We start from the raw sequence: 26,083 nt of genomic DNA, 5'->3' as shown, positions 1-26,083 counted from the left end.
TTGGTGGCTGCACAGTCAAACAATGTCCTTTGCTTCTACTAGTGTCTGTAGGTGAATCAATGGGGAGCCAAACAATGTGGTAATTGTGCCCTTTCGCTAATGAGGATCTTCATTGCCAGAGAGGTTTGCACCGAGGTCTGTGATGGCCAGACTTTTAATTTCTTTAATTGCTGTGTGAGGAGGCTCTGAAGGGCACAAGTCCAGATTTTTTTAAAGCAACTTAAAATTGCAAAAGTGCAACACATTGGAGATAGGCGACCAAGTATAGTTTTCATGCCTTCACCTGATATCAGATGTCCTTGCATTTCTGAATCTTTGGAAATTGAGGTCGTCTGCAATATGATGCAACAAAAAATATATAAAGATGATGACTGTTGCTCCTTGTTAATGATCATGCAGTAAATCTTTTATAAACTTCTTTCCTATATTCTCAACACACTGAACTTTAAAAATGGAGGAAATAAACTTGTAAACAATGTCAGAAAAAATACAAAAGAACCACACAAAATCCTTTAAGGTATACTAGACAATACACACCGAAAATCTATGTGGGTTTAAACATGAGATTTGAAAATACAATCGAGTTTCGGAGCTCCTGATTTTGCATTGTACTCTGCAGTGAAATACTCTTCACTGTACGGGTGTACAGGAAGCCAGAACAGAGATTTTAAGACAGAGGTTATATACTGTATATGCCAGAATGAGACCCAATAAGAAAACTGCTACGTTTCGAACATGCTGGGGTGTGTGTAAGGTGTTCTTTGATAACGCAGCAAGCTGGACATTGCAGTAGTCCAGTCAAGATGAATTACAAATATGTTTCAATATCCAGTTGCCCATCACAGAATAAAAAAACTTTTTTTGTTAAAAAGTAACAGTTTTGTGTATTTGTGCTTAAAATCGCAGAATTACAGCAGTTCTGGAGATAAGGGTCCATGTTCCTCTGACTGGGCAAAAGGTGAAAGGTTAATCCCTGTGTTCATGTTCTATCTCCTCCATGTGGAATAGAATTCCAAGTGGAATCCCACATTACAGTGGCACAGTAACACGTGGATACTTTTATTTTTTTTAGTAGAAAGTTCACAGGAGTAACACAAGAGCTTTTTTCATTATAAGAAAGGGTTCTAGATGAGCATTACAATATTCAGACGAAAAACATCAGTCCTCTTTCTATTTCAACCCCTTTATGGAAAGTGGATATTATTGTAAAAAATATAAAAGACATTTGTGGCACTTGATCTGCAGTAGAAAAGAGTGATAATTATGTGCTTAAAATGGAAAATTGTCATATTCGGAATAGACCTTTTTTTAAACAAAATTGCGTTTAGCCTGTTGATTTCTGTGTTATTTATGAAAAATCAATTGGTACAAAATGCTGCTCATTTTTAAAAAGGTTCTGGCATGAAAATTTGCTTTGCGAGAGCAGAGCATTTCTTCTTCAGCCCATGTGAGCAGAGTTTGAGGCTGTGCGGTTGTGTAAGAGGGCTTGGTGCGTGCGCACACGTGCGTGAGTGTGTGTACAGTATGTGTGCGGTGAGGTCCTGAGGGAAGGGTTTTAATTAAGAGGAGCCTTCGGGGCCCAACCTCCCACCTGCGACTAGGCCCAGGTAACAATCCCTGAGCTGCCACTCATTAACAATTAAACAGTCCTCCAGCTCTCTGGGACACAATGAGATACTGTTAATTGAGTCCGATGAAGGAGAGGAGAAAGCTCTGGAACAAAGGCACAGCAACAATGCAGGGAAAGACAATATGTCCAAACCACAACAGAATGATGGTCTCCCTGAGAGGAGCTGAGAGAGCGTTCTAGAAATGAAACAGTTCTGGTATGAGACTGCTCCTGAACTATATAAGCTAAACTGTATACCATGTACTAAATGATCAGTACCGAGATAATTAACCATTACTTCAACTGAGTGTGCCTGAAGACAAAATAACCACCAGAAATGCGTTTTTCCAAAGGTAGCCTTGCCTTTTTTGTAATTGAAATACAAGTTAAATTTGTTAGTGGTTTCATTTCCATAAACAACCTTTGCTTGCATAATTTGTTTCCCCTAATTATTAAACTATGTTATGAGTGCATCTTTGTTAGATAATGTGCTTAGAAGTAAATAAAAGATATTTGTATGAAGCCCACAAGCCTGACTGTTTCACAACAAGCATGGAGAAGCTATAAAAAGCTCTGTGAGCATTTTAGTGACACAATGGACTAACTAGGATATTCTCCTGCACTCCTGCTTAATGTTGGCTGTTACGTGTCCATTCCAACCCTTCTCTCCCCATGCAAGACCTGTGCAGAACATTCAGAAGTTGTTCTGCTCTGTGCCAAACCCAGCTGGGATTCAGGGCAGTTTACATTTCCACCAATCTGGAATGGAAATATCCAGGAGGTGTAGGTTTTTTGCATCCTTAAATGGACAACAGACTATTGGAGAATTTTACTAGGTGCTAGTAGAATATATCAAGGGCTCCCAACTGACTCAACAGGGAAAGATACTCACTCCGTGTGCAGGTTGAGCTCTTTACCCCAGATGTTGTGGGTTAGGTTGCTGGTCTGTTCATTTGCACACTGTGACCGGGCCTCTTCTAGTCACAGTGCATAAAGGGTTAAGTTCAACCAGGGGCAGAGGTAATGGTCAGCCTGGAATCTTTGAACTCCCAGCAAAAGAGTGTCCCCTGCAAGCATCCAGGCACCTCCAGGCTCAGTGTGACCTCAGTGAGGGACGTACTTCTCCAATCAGCGCCGAACCTCCTGTCCATCACTGGTGGTGTCAGAAGACCCGGGGGGTAATGGGGTGCGCCTCAGAGAAGCTTGTCAGCACTTCCTCATTCTCTTGACACTTTCACAAACTGAATTTATCATGGTATTGGTGCAGTTGTATCAGTGTTTCACCATATTGTGGCCTTTATTGTCTTATATTATAAAAGTATAAAGCCGGGATATTCTGTGATTCTAAGGAATCTTTGCATTAGGTTTTCATTGTTGTGTCGCAGTCTAATATACTACAGCACAGTGAAGGCAGGGTGTAGGTATAAGAATATACAGTGGAAGCAGTGTAAAGTGTTAATCATAACCACAATGAAATATGTAAAAAATATTGTGACAAAAATGTCCTGGAAAATTTTCAGTATTTCAGTATTCAGTACAAATGATTGTGGCTAGGCAGAGAAGTGTATAAAGAAGGAAAGTGAGTGATATGAGTCACAGTCTACATTACAAATGTGTCTAAAAATATTCTTTTTTTCTGATTTTGTTTGCTTTGTTTAAGATATAAGCGTTAAAATAATCAATATTGAATAGTTGTCTTAATCTTTATAATATACTTATGTACTTAGGGAGTTGTGAAAACATTGTGAATGTGCACCCTGGTTGATCTCTTTCTGTTTATTTCTGTGCAGGATGTGCTCTACTGTAGTAAAATGATTCTCAGTGTTGTTGCATTTAAAATAAAAAATGTGCAGTTTACTGACAAACTGACACAAGTTTAATGACTAGTTTGCTGGCGAAACCTTCCCTTTACCACAGTAAAATGCTACAGTTGTGTTAACTGAAAATAGCCAATGCCCTTTTCAAATGGAAAGTTTGTACATCTTTACAAAGAGCCGCAAAATCCCTTTGCCACAGGGACCTGAGTTCCTCCAGCCTTTACTGAACGGCTTTGCATGTGAGTGGCAGAACCCTGCAGCCCTGTGATTGGCAGGCTGAGAGCAGTGACATCATGGTGCCGCGATGTGATAGGTGTACTTTATTGATGAAGGGCCTGAGTAAAGTGAGAGGGCAGGTAGAGTGACACAGGTATCAGGGACCAGAGATCTGGTAACACCTGGGCTTGCAGCGCTGCTGGGCTTTTGTTCTGCTGTTTCAGCACAGGGGATTGAGGGCAGACAGGAAGCAGAGAAGGTAAGGGAGAAAATGAGCTTTCAGAGCTGCTGCTTGGCTAAAAGAGATCTTACTTTTGCCCATTAGTTTGTAAACCACAGTAGTCAAAAATTAAATGAATTAGCACAGGTTAGGAAATGTTTTTTGCTGCCCGTTTAGTAGAAAATACCTGGTATGAATATATCTGAAAGAAAGTATTTCCACTGTTCATTTGTTCAGCCGTTTGCTTTTGTTTTTAGCTTCAGCGTTATGACCCACAAGCATTTCTTTAACCAGATGTTAAGGTGAGAAACATAGGTAAATGTTTAGGTGAGAAACTGAAATTGAAGCATTTGGCGAAAGTGTCATCAGCATCCTGTGCAAGGACATTGACAGGACATTTGTGATTTAGCCTGGCTGCTTTTTTCTTTATCCACAACTTTTAATGTGAAAACTTCATGTGACTTTTGCAAAACCTGACTTGGCATCATGTACCCAGTTTAAATTATGAATTAAACTGAAAAGAGTACTGTAGTTTAGGGCAGCTTCTCCCTTCCTTCACCTTTAGAACATTTGCATCTTTTTGTAAAGGCTTCACCAAGGAGAAACTTAGACATGTATAGTTTGTCTTTTTATGTCATTTACATTTCGTTCCAGATGCTGTTATTTAATTCCATGGGTGCTGTTCTGAACAATAGATTCATTAAGTTCTAAATGAATCCATGAGTTATTTAAAGATATTCAAAGTGAGAATATTGTAAATTAATTTTCCAGCACACCTGGACATATTACACTTCCTTTAATAAGTAAAACTCTAAAAAGAAATAACCTAAATGGTCTTTACATTTATTACAGTTACATGACTAGAATATTCTCAGTTTAATTTTATTATTGCTGAGAGAGGCTATCTTGTTTTGATTTTTTTTTTTACTTTTGAGTTTTTTTGTATTAAGCTATCATCAGAGGAACCATGATAAGTCTGTTTAGATGGATCTTCTAGCATCGTGAATCAGTTAGAACGAATTAATATTGCTACATTCTGTAATTCATCGTCTGTTTGCTCTTAAAACACTGAACAAAGTTCCCCAGATGAGAGAGGTTGGGTATATTGTATGTACTGTACTATTGTATATATCCAAGTGGTCTGGTACAGCCCTGAAAATGGTTGGCAGTAGTGTTACTATCCTTCCTACATCAGTACTATTAATAATCATTAGCTGGTCCTGAAATGTGCATTATGTAGCATCCTAGCCTTGAACTGACATTTAACTTTAGCTGTAAGGTGAAGGTCAAAGTTTATTTTTACTATGTGGCTCACAACTAGTGTATAAGAAGTTCTCTAGAGTTCTGGACCTATCTAGAAGAAAAGCTCTGAGAGGTATCCATATGAACAGCTTTCGATTTTAAAAGGAGTCTTGTCTTTTAAAATGAGAGGGTCACTAAAGGTTAAGGTTGAGGTAAAATTGAGAGTTTCAGGTACTGTAGAATAGATAGCTGAGCGAGTAGCTGTTTTGCTTATTGATATCTGGTTTCCTGCTGTTTCACGTCCCTCCTGCTGGCTATCATTTGCGATCAGCACCATTCTGTGCTAAGACTGCGAGATGGTGAGATGGTGGAAGGGACACAGATTTTTTTTCCTGGAGAAGACTGTAAAGCTCATTTTCAAATTGTTTTAAACAACAACTATACTTGCATAGTTTTGTTTGAAAGCCATTTTTATTGGACTTGTATCTCAATATGTCAAATGCAAATGAAAGCCAACTAGAATGCAGACTCGTGAAGGCCGGGACTTATAAGGATATGCAGTGAAGAATAAATTAAGAAATAAATGTCTCACCTCAGATTCCATAGGGAGTTCTTAAAATTCGGAAGGATCTGCCCCTTAGTGGGCAATTAGCAGGTATCTGTATTCACCTCAGTGGAGCTAAGTTGCAGCATGTGATTGGTGTGTTCAGACCTTCGGAGTTCTCTTAAACGGAGCGAAGGGGGTGATTTTTGTTGTGTGAGATGGGGTTGTAGGTTCTTCATTTGATGCTTTGCCTTATTGGTCCATATTTTGCTTTTCATGGTCTTGATCATCCTAACTTATGGTTATAATGTCATTCCAGACTATAAACAGGAGGCACTTTGTAACAGAAAGGGTTGTGGGAATTTGGAAGGTACCCAGACATGCTTTTCAGGCTATGATATTGGTATCAGAATGAGGAACAGCTAGATGATATCCTTAAATCAATCAGTACTCCAACAATCTATTTTGGCCACATAGAGTACAGATTCAGAATAGATTTATTTTACAATTTGCCTGAATATATTCCAAACATATGAAAGTAGCAACAATTTTCATTTCACCGTACAAGGTATTAACATAATGAGAAGTGTAGCATGTACTGAAAAGGTGCTGTAGGCACTGTAAATTGCAGCCAGAATATTTTTTGTAATTACAAGTCGATTGAAATAATAATCCTCATCACCTGGCTGCCCTGCATCGTAGCATTTACTGTTTGATCCCTATAGTTAAAATTCGAGATGCAAATACTTTCTTTGCATTAGGAAAATGTGAGTCAGGTAGTTAAAACAGCTGCTCGTCAGCCTCAAAGATTGTCAGCTGGATTTTTTCCATAATCATTTTCACTTGAGTAATGTTCGAGGAACGAGGAAGCCTGCAGGTGTTTACACTAGTGCACTGCGTGAGATATAAATCAAGTTTTTCCAAGAGGAAATGAGTCCGTAGCTTCCGAGTCCCATTTCCTCTTGGGTAAAATTAGCTCGAATGAGTCTTGTACAGCATTTGAAGAACGGGTTTTAGAATGACATACACAAGAGTAAATGAGTCGTGGCTCTGTGGAAGCTTGCTGCACTAAAACCTACAAAAAGCAGCTCAGCTTGTGTTCCAGATTGCACCAAAACCATGGTAGAAGCATAGAAAACTCTTACAAACTCATGTCAAGGCACAGTTAAGTGCATGATGAAAGCAGGGAGATCACGGGTAAACGGCAGAATTGTCATCCTGATTTGCACTGGTAATCTGTAGTGCGATTCTCTTTGTCCTTTGGCTGGCCAAGAAGAAATGCGTGTGAATTGTTGCGTCAGTGTATAACAGTACCTCCTTAGTTTTCTGAGCACAGTATGGGAAAGCTTAGCAGGCATATTACCATCCAGCTAAAAGCTGTGAAAAGCTCTTTTGTTCCAGTTGTGGTGAATAAATCTGTTCCACCACTTGTCACATGTACGTACTGATCTTGCACAAAGACGCTGGAGTTGCAGCAAACCGTTTTTAGTTTTCTGCACTGCAGTGTTTTCTGTTCAAAATAAGCTAATACCCAGTCTCTTTGCCTGCATTCAGATTGGAAGGGGAAATGATGTTCAAATGTTTGCCTGCTCATCTTTCAAAATCTTCAAGTTTGTAAAAGCATTTTATTTATTGTGCATCATTCCTGCAAATCACCTAATATTAAAATTATAGGTTCAGTCGTGACTGGGGGCTGTAACACTTTTAATTAAACCTTCTTTTCTTTAGGACTTGCGTAGAGATTAGTCAAACCAACAACATAATAAACGTATATTTTGATCAAATCTAGATTTCTTAAATAATTGTAAACCATGAATGGCTCTTTGGTAACACTTCAGAAAATGTAATTCACCATTTTTATAACCTTTAATTAATGAAGCATGAATATATTGTTAATTATAGATAATTTGATCCTGACTAATTATTAATAAAGTTTTTTTTTAACAAAATTGCGTTTGTTCTCCTATGTAAATGTTATTCATTGAGAATTCAGTGTTAAATGCGGGTTTTGCTTTTCTGGAGTGTCGTTTGCCAACCTTCAGCGAAAGCTACTGTACCTGCTCTGTACTGTACATAGGAGAGCCGAGCTTGACTGTAAATCTGAGTGCCCCCTTCTTGTTTGGAGCAGCAGACTGCTGGAGAGGGCACACCAGAACGACTCCGCCGTGTCGACTCCAACAGGAAATCCCGGAACTTCAACAAGCAGCCCAGCACTGGGGATTACTACAAGGCCCTGGGCAACGACACAGCTGCACGACGTGGGAGCAAAACCATGGCACCCAGCGAGGAGGTACGGCACAGAAGCTGGCATGTTGGGGAGGAGGGGGGTTACTGGTCAGTGTTATTTCCAGGGCATCATGTAACCAGAGACTTGCCTCGTTCTTACCATGATGACCTCACACGAGTACAATGGTTTAATACTCGCCAAAACACATGAGGTTAATACTTTGTTTTATAAAGTCCTCAAACCTTATTTTTGCTCGGCTGCACAGAGCACATCACAACATATTATTGGCGTTGTGGCAGGAATTGGGGTTCCCCCCTGTCGTTTGCTTTTGGGAGGCATTACTTACGCAGTATAATAAACCTACAGAAAGGTCACTCTTGAGCCGACTTTCAGACATTTCAGCTAGTACCTGCACTTTGATTATTGCTATGCTAGTTGATTGCACTTCTCCACAGTCATGCACTACAGGGGTTGAAAGCCCGTGATGACACTATAAACCTTAACGGTGAAGACGTCAATTATTTATCAAAGATAGTCAAGAGACGCATCATGGGTATTTGTCTAGGTGTCTTGTACAGTAAGTGGTTTCCATTGACAGACACAAGAGAAAGCCTGACCTCTTTATAACAAGTTTTGAATTGGTCTCAGGCCGGGATTATTTTAATGTGAGGGAGTTTATATGTTTGAATGACATTCATGACAGTGTGGTTTATTTATTGCTATTGGTTCTCATTTGAATAAACCACATCTATACATTTATAACATCTGAAACATTTTGGTCAGTAGTAATTATGCAGATCATGACTAGAGTGAACCCTAATCAGACAAGGTTTCTGAGTTCCACTGTACTCACACATAATTCCATGTTATAAATAATATTTGTCTCTTTCATCAGCCAGTGTCTGACAGCATTCACTCAGGAAATTCTGAACAGTGCACCACAAAAGCTGAAGCTAAAAATAATGTACTAATTGTGTCATTAACCTTTTCTTTTCAAGAGTCTTTTCTTTGTTCTTCAGTTTTGAGTTACCAGTACATACATGATGAAGAAATAGAGTGGAATTGACATTAAAGATGTGATTTGTGTCTGAGCAGCTCCTAATTCGTGCACAAAGGAGAGCTAAAAGAAAAGTGGAAAAGGTTTATTTTTGGTGATGCATGCAACACATAGTAATAAAAAGCCACAGATAATTTCTACCTATTACTCCATTTCACCCTTATCTTCTTTATTGTCTGTATTTACCCCTCAAGTTACTATCGGTTGACTTAAAGTCCCATATGCAAACTGTGACATTTACATTTGTTTGCACATTTGTGTATTTTTTTTCTGTAAGGGCTCGTCACATTTCTAGAACTGCTTTACAAAGTCAAATATTGGATCTCAGAGATGTTTTTAGCTAAAGTACTTTCTTAAAGAACAGATTGCATTTTGGAATGTATTGGGCTGTGTGGTGTTCTCCGAAGCATATTCTGAAGTGGTACAGGCAGAGCCTAAAACAAGGCTTTATCATTTCAGTAAAGCAGGCAAGGAGTTCAAACAAAGTAGAATGGGCCGAGATGGATATGGAATTGGCACAGAATGGATGTGAGCATTTTAAAGATATTCTACATACAAAAGCTGATGGATCTCTTTAGTAAGTGAATTAGAAGTCTAGAAAAAAAGGTCTAGAAAAATCGAGATCCCCAGGAGCTGTTTTACACAAAGCATTGTAAGTATATGGGAAGAGCTACCCGGCCATGTTGTCAATAATAGCCTGGGGTTTTTTCCCTTTTTTCAAGAAATGGCCAGCTGAGAGCCTTGAATCAATTGGCTACTGGCAATAAAGGAGAGGAGATCATTTGGATCTTCTTATGTTCTTATTAAGCTGCAGCATTAGTAACTGAGCAAACAGTAAATGTGCTAATTATAATTGCTTTTATAGGTAACAATACTTTGAATTTCACAAACAGTATAAGAAGACAAAGTGTACTCCATCTGTTGTATTTCAGACTCTTTAACATATTGCAGAATGCCATTCAGAATGCTATTGCTTTGCATAACTATATAGTAGTTTTTCCTCATCTAAAATGGCAGACACCTAGCCAATCAAAGAAAAAAGGAATAGTATTTCTTTAGGATGTTGGGGAATAATCTTCATTCTCTGGAATAAATGCCATCAACTGGTATTCAATGTAATCTTCACTGAGCCTATTAGGACCTCTGTGTTTGTCGTCTGTCTGTTACAGTAGAGCAGATGGCTGAACACAGATCCCTGCTAATCAACTTCTCAATGGGAGCATGCCTGCTGATGCAAAGCCTGGAGTTCATGCACGTTTTGTTGGTTTGATTGTAGGTGGAAGATATACACAGCTGGAAGGTTAAGTGGTGCAGGCAAATCACTTGTTAGCAAGCTGTGATGACCTCCTTTTACATTAGTCAGTCGAGGAAATGCAGAGAAGAGTTTGATGCTTTGCAGCAGATGCTGATGAATATGCTTTATTTTTTTTACATTTTTCAAAGGTTTTGGAAAGGAATTAGGTAGAATAATGGTAATAATGAGAAGTGAGGTACAGGACATTGAGCTCTGATGGGGATACTGACATTCTGTGCGTGTGAACCAGCATCTGATACATGTTTTTATTCTTCCTTTCCACCCCTCCCCAGGGCTCTCTGTTGTTGGAGGAGCCAGCGGACAATGGCCCCAGTCCTGAGAATGGAGCTGGGGAAGAGCTGCCTCTGCCCCCCCCTCCTCCCCCCCTCCCTGAGAGCCAGCCCACCCCTCCCCCTCCCCCACCGCTGCCCTCTGACAACACACCTCAGTACGCCAGCCAGCGCCGGCCCTCCTCTTCTTCAGGAAGTGAGTACCCGCTCTCTCATTCCTGTGCCAGACCCTCAGACACTCGTGATACAACACGTTTGAATGGGAAAAACTGGGATTTCAGGCAGTTTACAGGTGAGGAAGATGAAAATGGAGAGGCAAAGAGAATTGCTTTACTTTTCACAAAGCACCGCACACACTGCTGTGTCTTTTGGCATTTGCTGTTTGAGACCACTTCATAGCTAGGTTGACAAGTGTTTTACATGTTAAACAATTTGTTGAATCTGGTAGGTCTTTATTTAAACTTATTTAATTTTTTACTTTATCAAGTCACTTCATTTTCTCGGCATTGTCCTTCCTTGAGTATTGATCATTGTGAGCATTCAAGTGATGATAACATGGCAGTAAAGGAACACCATACTGTACATCAGGTAACAGTAGTGATGATCTCCATTGTCTTTGCACTCCCTTTAAAGTCACCTTACTTAACAAGCAAATGGAATTCTTGCACTGAGTTGTAACAAGAGAGAATGAAATAAGGATATTTCTGGATTCATGGAATGAACTGTAATTGAAGTCAGACACAAATAAGCCTAATAATAGAAGTGAATATTGAAATTTACAAATATGAAAGTGTTTTAATTTCTTCTTTTGCCTATCGGAATTAAGACCACTGCTATTTAAAAAAAAAAATCTTTCCCTGGACACTCAAGTACCTAACAAGTTGTCATATTTCCAGTTCGTCTTTTCTCTCGGTAATCCTGGAACAGGTGATGGCAACTCAATCCAATTTTGCATCTAATTAACTTTCTGAACCTTTTCAGTCAGGGTTTACCCTTGGTAAGTTAGTTAATGAGTTGCTGATGTCTTCAGAAACAAGTCATTTAATATTCTTTTCCAGGCCTAATTACACCTTTTGATACTTTCAATCAGGCATCTTACTGGGCCACATTGAATATGATCTAGGGCTCACTGGTATGCCCTTTTCTTGGTTTTACTGTATTCCTATTTAGCTACCAGAAACCAATTGGTAAATCTCGGCTTTTTAATAAATAATGCTGGTCACTCCTGTGGGTGTTCCACAGGGTTCTGTGCTAGGACCTTCGGATTTTAATATTTATATGTTGTGGGGATGTTGGGAATTGACTTTCATGAACATGGGTTTCACTGTGATGCTGATGACACTCATGTTCATTTGAAGAACAAATCAAAACCTACAGCCAGAGTATGCAGGCATATTAAGATATGAATGCAATATAATTTGCTTTGCTGTATAACCAGCAAGTTCTGACAAGACTGAGATTATGCTTCCCAACATAAAAATACCAAAGCTGGTGACTTTATTCTTGCTGTTGACGGTACTGAAATCAAGCCTATGATAAATGTTAGACACCTTGTTGTTGCTGTTGACCTCACATTATCATTTTATGTGCATGTTAGCAATGTCAGAAAAGTATTTACCGTACAACTGTGTAACACCACTCACTTGCTCTGCTTATCTGATGCTGAACTATTAATGCATCTCCATTTCATTAAGATTAGAGTACTGGATTGCCATATTTTCTGAGGTGGCTTGTAAGGTACTAAATAGGTTTCGGTACAGTATGTCCAGAAATCTTGGGCCTGTATACTCTTCATCTGACTCTTAGTGAAATTTAGAGTGAGCTTCTCCAGCTCACTTATAAGGCACTTAATGATCAAGCTTCAGATTATTTCAAGGAGTTATTACATGAATGTAGCTCGGCTCTTAATCCAAGATTTGATTCTTCAGGCCTTCTTATTTTGCTAAAGACCAAGTTCCACACCATGTGAGACAGAAATGTCTTGTGTGCCACACCACACCTGTGAAACTCATCCAAATTCAAACTTCCCAACTGTTGACATTCTCTAAACTCACTTAAACACTGGTCTCTTCCACTTAAGCTATTAAAATATCTATTTACTCTTGCTTTCACAATGTACTGTGCATTTTTCACTTTTTTGAAAAGCTTTTTTGCTTCTGATGTGTTATGTGTGCTGGTTTATAGTACTTTGAGTTTGTTCGGAAGAGTTTAAAGATTTATATTATTTATTTAAGGTCTTATATTGCATCCATCATTTCAGTTCATGGGAACTGTAGGGTAGCACATTTTATGTTTCAATAATGCAAATATGAAGATATGAGTAAATAAACTAGTGATATGAAATTACTAGGTAGCTAGTAATTTAAATTCCAGCTGTTAAATTGATTGTTAATTGTTATCCCTATACATGTGATGCAATTCCTATCCATCAAAATCCACCACCTTTCAGTACACTGCTTCTGGTTGTGTAGATTGATGTAATTTTCTTGAGAGCATTAAAGCAAGTTAGTGCATTAGAAACACATGAGACAGGCTGGGCTACCTGCTCTGAATAACTGAATACAAATTGATGGATCAAGGTACTATTACTGTAGAGTAGGGTTTTGTGTTCAGCCATTCACCTGATTGCATTGCAGTGAGGTATGCAGTGCCTTACTCAGCACAGTACAGCAAAAACGCATTTTGTCAGGTGTTTAAAAGTAAAACCAATATTACATGATAATAATTCAGCAGTTTTACAGGAGTTCTGTATAGGTTCCAGATCACTGCTGATAAATCTTTGAACATCCCTTGTAGCTAAACACATTCACATCTTGGTAAAACAGTTTACAGTACATTGAGAGGTGTGGTGAAGCCTCATGCAACATAATATAAATAATGGAAAAAGCTAATTCAATGAGTGGCAAAGTCAAGGGAATATTTTCTGTGTTGAGCTTTCACAAAGGACAGATTTTTATTACAGTGATGACAGCTGTGTTTACATTTTGTATGTGTTTAAGCTGTAATGTGTATGGTCAACAGGTAAATCATTGTTCATTGCTTGATGTGTAGAAATAAAAAAAACTACACTAACTACCCAACAACAAAAAAACATCCAAAATTTGTTCTGCTAATATTATTCTAACTCCATTTTCCCAGCTCAGCCTAACAGCTTTAGCTTAATTAATTTTCCAAAGAGTGTTTACCTAAAGATGAGAGGCCATGGTATAAAAACGTTTTTCAGTGGCTTTGAACATTCAGATCTGTTTTTAGTCTGTGAGTCCAGATTAAACATCTTGCTGCATGGCTCCTAATGTGGCAGGTTCTCTGGCAAGAACGATAGGAAAAAACTACCTGAGTCTCCTGCCAGTGTGGGACACTTGGGTGTCCTGCTGTTGAGATAAGACTCCAGGCTCAGCAAAGCCAGCAGGCGGACGTCGACAGGGTCCCAGTTTGTGTCCAGACCATGACGTCTGAGAAACACTCTAAAGAAACAAGTCCAAGGTGGCTGCAGGTGTTGGCCACTGAGGAGAAAAGTTACAGCTGACCAGACACAGCGAGAAACTGTTAGAGCCAGCAGCCATGAGCTGCTTATGGGATGGATCCATGGAGATTTCGGTTGGGAAGAGGTTTTCACCATACACTCCCCTTCTGAGGGCACTGCGCATCAAATGTGGGAACGTGACTCCAGCTCCACGGTTTAGAACTGTAGCGATTGTCTGTGCTGTCATACAGGTGATGCTATGCTGATTAGGAAGACTGGTTAACATACTGTATACTGCAAGACATTTCATATTTCATTACGTTTCCTGCTGTGTGCTCTCCTACGTAACTCTAGCAACTTTTAAACTGTTGGTACTTTTTACATTTGCTGCACTTTTATTATCATCTGGTTCAAATTTGATGTTGTAAATCCTTTCTTCACAATCTCTCCTTAAATGCAACATTGAATTAGCAAGACTCTACAATGTTTTTGCTGGCTTTTGAAGTGATTTGATTATACAGATTTTAGGGGCTTTAGTAACCACTTATAGCTCTCAGATGACATCGACTATGAGATGTTAAAAGACTTAAGGTAATGTCATCGATTATCTGAGCATTATAAACTCCACTGTGCATCATCCGATCATCACTGCTGTTGCATTTTTTGCACTTGATATAGAGGTAGCCGTGTTACAACCCCACAATTGCTCTAAATGTAATACTGTATCCAACCATGAGTATTGCTGTATTGTATTTTTATGTACTGTAAAATGTTTTTGTCTAATATGGAGAATATTATATACTATATATATTGAGCTGACCGATTCCAATTGACAAGAAGTAAGCAATATTAATTTTAATTGTGTTAAGGAGAGCAGTTTTGGATTTCCAATCCACGTGATCAGAGTGTCTCCTAGTGTTGTTTTTTCTTGATTTACTTGAAGTCCAGGATTAACTAAATTATTCAACATTCTATGCAATTGGACAGTCTTTTGAATTTACCTTTCAAGTCACTAGAAAACACTTTTGGATCAGAAAACCGTTCAAATGGTCTAATCAGTTGCAATAGTACTTCAAACAAGGATTCAGTTGCACACCAGAAATCCAGCTGGGATGAGCACCAGCAGACACTGGGTCTTTGGTGACCAGGGCTTGGAAGTTGTTAAGGGATCATACTGTACAGTGAGCTGCAAACATCAGGTATTAAAATGATTTTACTCAGTGGATTTGATGGGATTACCAATTAAGATATAAGACGTATTTTCTGCACGCCTCCTGTTTCCTGAGCTTAGCGCTCATTGTTTATTAAGCCTACTATATTGAAAGGGTTTTAATATTACAGAAAGCTCTAGTTGGCATTTTCATCTTTTGCTCAGGCTGTGGTTCCAATGTACGTCACAGCCACATGCAAGACATGCCCAATTCCAATCCAGAATTTTTCTTCACAGCAACGTAACAGTTTTATAAACACAATCTTGTAATAACGCATTATCATTTTACTAAGAGTAACAGCATTATACGTCTCAACAGAAGCTTACAGTTTATTCATGATTTCTGAAACATCGTCAGGACCGAAGATGCAAATTCCATTCAAATATTTCCAGCAAGCAGGAGTCAGTTGTTGTGTCAGGACACACGCGAGTCTACATAGCTCAGCTGTCACTGAGAGGTCACAGAACACTGACTATAAAAAGGGGATACGTGTATGAAGTTTCAAACTCTTCATTTCAAAAAGCATGGGAAAATGTCTGGTTTAAAGAGAGACATTTCTTTTTATTTGATTGGTTTCTTGGCTTGCAGTTTAACTAATCCAGTTTCTCTTCTCCTTTTTTTCCTCTTCATTTCTTTGCCTTCCCGTGGCCCTGTCCTTTTCCCTGTATCCTGCCTGTCATCACACTATCCTCCCTCCGTATGTGTGGGTGGGATGTCAACCTGCCTTGTTCTCTCCCGGCTGACTGCTTACTGTTCCACCTTCCCTCTTTATCTCACCTTGGTCTGCCTCCACTCCCTCCCTTTTCTGAGGTGCTGCACTCTTATCTCTCTCACTGCCTTGCCATTCTCCTCTCCAACTCCTCCACTAAACCTGCTTTCAACTTCGAAGCGAACACACTCAGACAAATGAAAAGTAAGTACAGAGACTGTATAGATGTTCTCTAGGCCTCTCTTAACATCAGTCTGTTGTGTTACTAGCATCATTTGCTGTTGGTTTCCTGTAGCTGGTCACTTTTATTTCCTTTATCCCAGATACCCTGGTATGTTATCATTAACATATCTGAAAATTCAAATTCATTAGAAAAACGCACATGGCTTGTCATTAGCCCTGGTGGTTTTGGTCTGCAGAAGGAGAGAATGTGAATAAGGCAATTCTGACCATTAGCATCTGCATTTATTATTATTACTATCATCATTATTATTATAATATATGTAATATATATTATATTATTATAATTATATATAATATAATTATTATAATATGATAATAATAATAACAATACATCCATGCCACACAATTAATCTACAACATTTAAAATTAGACTAAGAGCAATCACAAATGTGAGATCTTGCAGTAGAAAAGGATTTGAATAAAAGGGGCTTGTAACGTGATGCCTTGTGGGGCAATGCTGGAGAAAACTAATCGGATAGTTGCAATGCATGGAGAGAGACTGCTGAGCCAGCAGTTTTGAAATGGTGCAGTTCTTAGGAATGAAAGTAGCTTGTTTCACCATTGCGGGATAAAAGGAGGAAAATGACCAGGAAGGGAACATAGCTACCAGATACATGAGAGAGTAAAAGGGGGCAGCAGGAAGTCAGAGGGGACTGGAGATACGAGAGTCCAATGGGAAGAGTGGCTGGCAAGAACGGGAGTTTTGGAATACTGTTATACTGGAACAGATCTTAAAGAGCTGATGCAGAATCCAAAGCAGAGAGGAGCAGATTTCAGAAATCACAAGGAAACCAGCAGAGTTTTAAATGAAATTGAAAGGACAGATTCTGAGGCAGGCACAATTTGAGATTCAACAACCCAGTCTAGAATAAATGTGTACACTGTACCTTTAATCCTTTAATCCTGTGTTATCATGTCTGTTTGTTTTATACAGATCTTGCTATTTTGATTGAAGGTTAGACATTGAAGAATAGGACTTCACTTCCTTTAATGATGTTTAATTTTTTTTTTTAAAAATGCTCTGCGGTCCCTTTAAGAAGGTTACTTTTGTTGTCATACCGACATTGTGTTTGGATTCCAAACACCTGCTTTTCCATTGTGACTGCCTGCTGCTGAATATTTAATCCCACTTTGTTGTTTGTTCCAAAGGGAGGATCCTGAAAGGAGAGGGCCTCCCTTAGGCACCTATTACACTTCAACATCCCACCAGTTACAGTACCTGCACCAGTTCATGAACACTATGCACCACCACACCCTCCAGTTCCAAGCACTTATCTCACACCTGCTGATTCCATTGGTATCGAAAGGCTATGCATCCATGCTGTAGCATGCTCAAAAACCAATGAGAACAAAAAAAATATAACTGTAGGAGAATTGAAGTGTCACGGGGAATTGAGATTTGCCTGGGGAGAGTAACTGAAGCTAGGATTTTCTGAGAAGGTTTTGGCTTTGCTTGCTTTTGAGAGGGATAAATATAATTCTCTTATAATGGCCTGAGTTACAGAAGCACAAACAGTGCTTAGAACCTGTGGGACATGTGAACTAATCAGAAACTCTGGGTTTGGCTCCAGGAATCAGTGTCTGGATGGTTTAACACTGCTGTGTTTTTTCTTTGGCAATGCAGAGCTCTAGGGCAGGCTACTGATACATGATTACCAGACATGAACCTTTTGGGGGATAAAGAGGAGTTAATCCATTTATAAGGTTTTCTGTTCTTCCCATTAGAAGTATTCTTCATTATCCATTTAACCAACCGGGTACTGCTAATGTTTGATATGAAATCTAAAACGTGCAACTTTAGGGTGCTTAATAGGAGGCATTTCATAAGTCCATTTGGTGTTCTGTGACATTATTTGGGAAGGGGGAGTGATGACACTGCCCGGACATCAGCGCTCTCGACCTGTCTCCTAGTGTGGGATGGGCTGTGTAGTAGACAGAGGGATGAATGGGATATGGCTACAAAGGAGGCCTTCTTTGGTTTGATGAGCCATTTTAGTCTACTGTTTCTTCAGAATATGCCATCAGTGCTTGGAACCTCTACGGCTTTGATGAACAAAATGGAAAAAATCATGGAAATCTAAAAAAGAAACCTTCAGTGGTACACATGGGAGTATGAGCAGTGTACTTAAGATACATTTTACATTCTATGTCAAAACAGGCAAGACATCCTCTGTCTTTTGTGGGCTTGGGTTCGAATATCGAAGGTGCTGTATAAATATGAAGCTCCTGGTTTTGAGATCAAGGAAGGACCTGGACTGTTCTGAAACTTCATTCCCTGTTGGGTTTTCAAAAGAGAAAAGACAGGAGCCGTTCCTGCAGATCAACAAGCACATCAGACATAAATGGAAAAAAGTGCTAAAAATGTTAATTGTTAGACCTTCACCTCACCACAAATACCCAGACAGTTCTCTTGCATTGCATGATGTGGAAATCTGCCAGGCTTGAAGGACAGGACCACCCTTGCCAATAGGTCTGTTCTGCCAAGGCACCTCGTGTCATTCCTACCCAAGCAGCTGGACGTCTCCATGTGTACCACATGAAGAGCGGTGCTTCTGTAACGGCTGCGTAGTCTTTCATCCAGTTGTCCAGTTTAGCCTGTGTTTAGGGTGTATGCTCAGTCAGGTTGGCAATTGCATCTTTTTGCTGTGCATTTCAGAATGTTCTCACTAATCCCGCACACGAGCAGCTGCCATGCTGTTTGGTGTCGGGTGGAGGGGGCAGGGTGAGGGGTGACTTAAGTCCGTTCCCAATTTGGCAGCCGTTCCATGTCTTTGCTAATTACAGCTGATTCCTTTAGATTCCCCTGGGCTGTGATAGGCTCCTAAGAACCATGCTCCAGTCTCCCAGAAAGAGAGAGAGAAGGAGACACTGGTCTCGGCTCAGCCTTTATGCATTGCCCCTAAGAGATCTGAGTCTTTGGAACTCAAACAGGCATGAAAGAACGCTAAGCGTTGTAGCTCGTTCACCAGTTCAGAAGAGACTCGTCTCGCCAGCTTAAGAGCAGGTGATGTACTGTATTAGTTTTCTTTTTCTTTAACGTTCTGTTGAGCTGTGGATGATTTTATTGTATAAAAGTGGTTATTTGAAAGTTTTTGTATTCTTTTAGCACATGTTTCTTTTACAGGGTAGATCAACTGCATTCCAAATTGAGAGCTCTATTGATTTTCACTCACTGATAATATGCATGTTGCTTGTTAGCAGCATTTTTAAATATATGCAGCCTACAGTAAAGACAGAATTTCACTGGCTACACAGGCAGTGATGTCCTTTGTGCTTACTGAGTACAGTCAAACATAGCCTTTTCGGAGTCTTGTGAACAGCAACAGTATGCATATTTGCGATTTTAGGAGATAATTGCTTCTGCTGCTGTTCAATAAAAAATTAGTTTTGATTTGTGTGAATTCCCTCATCACATCCAATCCTGGAAGCCTTTCTCAGTTTTGGCCGAGTCTCAGTTTTGGCTTGAATTATTTTGTCGTGTTGAATTGGCCCTCTCTAAGAGGGTTAAAAAGACTTGGATGTGATTCTCTTTCTGTTGATCACTTTGACTTACAGTAAATGAACACTTATGCTAGCATCAAATTGATCCCTGAGTAAAAGTCGGGGGAAATTTTATTTATAGGATTTTTATTTGAAGTTAATAGGCTTGCTATATAGTTGGGTGTGTGAATATATGCTTTGTCATCACTATTAGCTTTTGGGTCTGAAAGCAGGACTCCTTCCTGCATGTTCCATAAACATTTTTTCAACTATCATTACCCAGCTTGACCTTGCAAACAATACTGGTTTCATCATATGATCATAATTTAAGAATTGTCTCAATGTTGCCAAATCCAAAGTGTTCGACAATGGTCTGTGAATAATATCTGCAAAAACAAAAATTTCATAAGTCTCGTGAAAGAATTCAGCATCTAAGTTCTGTTAAAAATTCATGCAAAGGAAATCCTGTTCAAGAGCTCCCTCTTGTTGTTAAACACACCCCTGCACTGTGAAGTGCTAGACAAAATGGCTTTTGTTCTGGGTATTAAAAATAAAAGGCCAGTATGAATCTGAGACAGATTTTAGGGTCGTTTCTCCTGAACAAGCTGATTATCGTCTACAGTCTGGTATTTTAATTGAGATTAAGTTGAGGCAAAGTTGGAAATTGTTGGAAATTGTGGCAGATGCTATGCCATTCTGCCTAGATGCTATGCTTAAGTGATGGTAATCTCAGGAGTTTAAATTAAATTAGCACTGCCCTCTACCTTAGTCTCTCACGGAAGACTTTATTGCTTTATCTTACCAGCACTTTGATTCTATGACTAAAGAGACACTCACTTGGATATTGTTCAGATGAAGCTATCCAGAAAGGGAGATTTTTCTGGAATATCATTCTGAGAAAAATTACCATATAAAATGAGGTTCTGTTATATTATTAAGATCGTCAGACTGCCATTTTATCCGGTTAGGGTGTCGTGTAGCTTTTATACATTCAGAGGTACATGTCAAGGAGTAAAAGGGGCTTAACACTAACATTTCATTTTAATAACATTATCTCCAGTTTTGGGAGTTAACACCTGATTGGTGTACTGTACCTTAATAAGAACAAACACTATCATTATTAAACTATCTGCCATGTGCCAAATGAAAACAACAATGCATTGTCCTATTCCACTCAGCTCATTTATATTAATAGAAACCAAAGCGTGGAGAGTAGAGTTATGATTGACAGTCCTGCTTACTAACAAAGCTTCCCTTTCCCCAACTCTCTCTCTCTCTCTCAGGTACAAAGTCATTCAACATGATGTCCCCAACTGGTGACAATTCAGAACTGCTGGCAGAAATCAAAGCAGGGAAGAGTCTGAAGCCAACACCACACAGCAGAGGATATACCACAGTCTTTTCCAACAGCGGGCACCAAGGGCAGAATGTGAGTGCATTATATTACTGTTCACAGTGGTATCTTGATTTCAGAGTAAAAAACTCTTAGTATTTGCACACAGTAGCTACTGTAGCAAAAGAGTTTTATTTTGCAATCTCCCCACAATCCGCATCACTGATACACCCCAGATCCACCCTGGTGTCCTGCCCAAGGTGGATCTGGGGCTGGCCGATTGAGGTTACTGAAGGCACGCTTACACACTGCAGTAAGTCTAATATACCTTATCTATACAAGCCCCATTTAAATGGGGTTTGTTCATTGCTGATGACCTGGCAAGTCAGCCGATGGCACTGGTATTGACAAAGATGGCTCCTTTAATGTAGGTCCTCAGGCAAGTGCTGATTCATGTATTGTGTCTCCCTGCTTCACATGCATGTCTATATCCTTCTCTTTGAGGGTACAAAGTAGCTGAGGGATGGAGTTGGTTTTGTCTATTTTAGTGATATCCAAACTTACACCTACAAAATACGGGGTACCTCCTAGTAGCCTTAAGCACTATGTTAGTTGCATCAGGTTAAAGACAAGACGTAATACTTCCTTTTTCCTTTATAAGACAATTTTCCATTAAAATACTTTATTCCACTGTATTGGATATTACAGAGTATAGGGTGCTGCAGTTTATAAGAAAAGGTATCTTTTTCCTTGAATTGCACAAGAATATTAATGGTTTATTTTCAAAATAGCATGCCATATTGCTTTTTGATCATTTCTAATAAAAGTGTTTTTAACTGCGGTTGGTTCATGAAACTAAAACCACAAAACACTACAGCCATAGCCCAACTTAATTTTGAAACAATACTCATTGTACAGTAATTGCCTATGATCTTTGTTATACTTGTTATGTAACCGTGTCATTTTATGCTGAAAGTATGGAATGAACACAAGACTCCACAATACTAAAAAATTAAAAACATTTTCCTTCAGCACCTAAAACATAGGGAATTGCAGTGTACTGTAATGCAACACCGGTTTGATTTATTTTTTACATCCTGTACAATTATAAATGTTATAAAATCTAAAATGTTAATGTTTCCTAAGCCTCCTTGATACGACATGTTCTTAATGGAAAACTACAAAAATGTTTTCAGTTTGCTCAGTAGTCTTAAAGAACTAATTTCTCAGGCTCGTGTTTGCACATCAATTTAGCATAATCCTGCTCTCAATTCAGAAAAAATACCTTTCATTTGAGAAAATTCAATTGAAGTCATTGTTAAAATTTGTAAAGGATAAGAGTAAGCATTTATAATCCCCCTTGTTCCCACATGACTAAAGGTCCATGTAGCCAGTCTGACAACCACACATAGGAAAAGTGATCTTGCTTTTAGCTGCACTGTTCCGTTTGTTGACAGCCATTTGCATTGTACATCTGGTTGCTAAGAACCGAAGGATTTGACTTTGTTGAGTAATGACTCATGTCATTCCTGATCAACTTTTAAACTTGCATGATAAAGAGCATAGAAGGGGAAGCTCAATGGCCTGCTCCAGATTGCTGTTGCTCACATAACAGCAGCAGTGTTTGCCACTGTTACTTGCATAACTACCTCCTGACTAGAAAGCTGCAGCCCAGCAATTAGAAATAATAAGCAATTATGATGTTGGGATTGTGGCACGCAAACAGTTTTATGGCTTCATCAGGAAGGATTATATCTCCTAATGGAGAGATACTCCATCAAAGCAATTAGGGTTTTTACTTGCATATTATTGGGAAGCTTTTCTTATTATTACATTTAGTAGGAAAGGTTTTGACCATTATCTTTGGATGTTATGTTTTATTTTACAAGCTATTGCTCCTCTAAATACTTTGTAATCATTCACCTAAGGCTGTCTGAAACCGGTATCTTCATTGTATCCTTTAATTAGGACTGCTTTAGTCATAAGCAATCTCGTACTCTTATAGGGAAATCAGAGTCCATTCTTTATCGTTACTGGTAGTCCTAATGATTATCAATTCTATTTATGTTACTTTCTAGTGCATCTGTTTTAAAGCTTCTAAAATTCTTCTGCAGTCAAGACCCATCCTGCAAACTGGATTTTAAATACTTAAAGCCACCTACATTTCCTTTTGAGTGAAGGGATTTCTGTTGAGAAAAGCTACCTTCACCCACCCAATACTGCTCTCTACGTGGGTGGTATCTGTCTAGGTATTACCCTTTCAACAGGCTCTGATATCAGTCAATCCAATAGCATGGCTCTCTGCCTAATTGTCATCACTGTATCATTGCAGGCAGAGACCCCTACATCTCCGCCCCCGGCTCCCAACTCTCCACCCACCTCCTCCCCCAGTCCCACAGAGCCACCCACACCCTCCACATCTGCCCCAGGCAGTACACTGGCCCCCAGGGCTGCAGCTACAAGCTCGGAGCAGCTCTCCCCCATGGTGAACGGCAACGCGGAGCCCAAGCTGGGCCGCAAGGGGAGCCTGGTGGACGTGGAGACACTGGTGCCCACCCACGACGAGCAGGGCAGGCCCATCCCCGAGTGGAAGAGACAGGTGATGGTGCGCAAGATGCAGATGAAGATGCAGGAGGAGGAGGAGCTCAAACGGAAGGTATGTCGAGCGAGACCGGGCGGATGGAGGGCTCAGGCATCCCTGTTTTCTCGGGTTTGTGCTGCAAGTTAGCTAGTATGCGTCTTTCACTAGACACCTAAAGGTCTCAAAAGAGGAGGCCATAAAAGAGCAACAGCATTTCCTCTCAGAAACCAGGGATCGGGAGCTGAGTGGATCCATTGATGTGTGATGTGCTTGTTGAACTGCATGAACCTGCTTTTGCTCTCTTTTCGATAACTCAACCGTGAATGGAGTTTCAGAACAGTCCAGATCCTTCCCTGAGCTCAGAACCAGGAGCTTCATTTTATACCTTTAATTTTTTAAGTCAAGCACCCAAAAGACAGACGGTGTCTTGCCTAATTTGATATAGAATGTAAAATGTGTCTTTGAAGAACATTACTTATAACTCCTATATGTACCAATACGATTTCTTTTTCACGTGAAGTTTCCTCTCCATAGAACAAAGTTAACGTAATACCCACTTTTAAACCGGGGAACCTAGGAAAGTGTGAAATAAGTTTGTCCAAAAATGAAAGGAGACCATTAAAATAATAACTTGACTGTAGCACCAGACAGGGGGAGTAATATTATCAGAGCAGTCAGTGCTTACTGCTTTGACGAATGCACTGTCTCTTGGCATGGGCATCCTGAGAGATGAAAATAATAAAGGATTACTCTCAACACTAGACAGGGCAAGGACAGAGGTGGCAGAATCCTGAGTTGTATGATGCCAGGGCTTAATCCAAAGGAAATCCTGTTGCTTATTTGATGCAGTGTTAAGTATTGTCAGGATTTAGGGCTATGGGCAACCCCAACTGTATGTAGAGCCAGCACTGGCTGCCAGTTAGTCTGTCATCATTAAGACACAGAGGTGCCCCTGATCCCTTGCTTATTTAATCCAGTTAGTGAGAAGGTGCTAGGAGAAGACAGAGTCACAAACAGAAGATGTGCAAATCCACTCTGTTTCAACAAGACCATAGAACAGATAGAAAATAGCAGTCAAGAACATAGCTTAGAGCTCCGAACAAATAGCTAGAAGGTTATGGGTTCAAATCCCAATTGAGACATTAACCCTTGAACAAGGTACTTCCCTCAGATTGTCCCAGTAAAATACTCAGTGCCCTTGTACATTCCTTTGGATAAAAGTATGATTTAGTAATCACAGACTTCATGTATGTGAACATGCAGACAATCTGCAGTTGGAGTGCGGGATTAGCTTCTGAAAATGCTCACTGAATGCTTTTTTTGGCATCACTTATTTGTGCACCAATTTGATATTTGTTTAGTTGTTATATATAATGAATTGAACACCTTTCCACCTGTTTATGGTCTAATTATTGAATAACTGTTTTTCAAAACATAATTAAAAACTCAGAGAAGGCTTAAAGTGTATTTTGCCATGATAAAAACCTTGATAAAATCATTTTTTGCTTCATGCTAAATAAGGAGTAAAAGAAGGCTTTAAATGGACTGTTTGTTTTTTGAAAATTGAGATAACATAGAAGCCCTCTATGCTTTTTACTTCTTGTTTTCTATTATCTGTCAGGATTATAGTGGATGCTTTCTGTCCATATCATTTTCACTGTAATCATCTGTCATTTCACTGGAAGTGAAGTTCAAAACATGCGTTTTTTGTAAGTGTGGGTGCAGAACATGGAACAGCCAACTGCCTTTCTTACGTGCCATAACTACAGTTTTTACGCATGTTTCTCCACACACATGAATGTGAAAGTGGCATTCTTACAGTGAAAGCCATTTTAAAACGTTCTCCCATTTGTGCATGCCTTTGAGCTGTGTGAGATGCCACCACTTGATTGAGTGACTTGTCTGTGTGGTGCAACGGATACATTGAAGATGCAGTATCCATTCCAAGCTAGCCTCCAGACTCTGAGAAGTTCAGTCACAAGGTTAAAGACTCTTGTTGGACACAATGGAGATGCCAGTTACAGTGATATTAGAGAGGCAGCAATGTGGTGAGGATATACTGCAGCTCTCAATACTTACATGTCGATTCAGTGGTGTGATGCAAGGCCCATGCACACTACTGTCTGAGTAGTAAGTGTACTCTCAGTCAAGCCTAGGTGCTGTTGCTGACTAGGAATATGTTTTTCTTTGTTTTCCTTTATGTCCTTAACTGTTCCAGAGTGTTGTAATACTAATTGTGTAGTTTGTGGTTTCACTTCATTCTTGTGACCTCATCTCCATGAGATTCTTTACTGGGGTGTTTCAGTGCTTATGTGTGTTGTAGCTAGATCAAGAGGCTTTTGTAATGCTTTTCAAAACACCTTTTAAGAACAAGAAAGGTTACAAACTAAAGGAAGCCACTCAGCGCATCTAGCTTGTTTGGTTGCAAAAAGTTTTTAAAATAAAGGTTGGACAACTCTATTAAGGGCTCCAAAGGCCCCTTGTTTTCTTCCATGGTGGTACTGTAAATGATCTGTTAGTTCCAAGTTTTAATCAAGTGCTGATTAC

At 39.5% G+C, this 26,083-nt stretch overlaps 1 protein-coding gene across 1 annotated transcript in view; it reads left to right on the top strand.

Moving 5' to 3' along the window:
- The window catches only part of espn (espin), a 61,667-nt gene that overhangs the window by 24,153 nt on the left and 11,431 nt on the right, over positions 1-26,083 (top strand). The window contains exons 8-12 of the mRNA XM_088938115.1: positions 7,777-7,938; positions 10,520-10,712; positions 16,080-16,103; positions 20,906-21,051; positions 23,288-23,611. Of these exons, the coding sequence (XP_088794241.1) occupies positions 7,777-7,938; positions 10,520-10,712; positions 16,080-16,103; positions 20,906-21,051; positions 23,288-23,611 (849 nt within the window). The remainder of the gene's footprint in view (positions 1-7,776; positions 7,939-10,519; positions 10,713-16,079; positions 16,104-20,905; positions 21,052-23,287; positions 23,612-26,083) is intronic.

Source organism: Atractosteus spatula, chromosome 20 (genome assembly GCF_055471065.1).
Source record: "Atractosteus spatula isolate fAtrSpa1 chromosome 20, fAtrSpa1.hap1, whole genome shotgun sequence".
NCBI lineage: Eukaryota > Metazoa > Chordata > Actinopteri > Semionotiformes > Lepisosteidae > Atractosteus > Atractosteus spatula.
The sequence above is the reverse complement of the archived record's forward strand: the minus strand, read 5'-3'. Positions and strand labels throughout refer to the sequence as shown.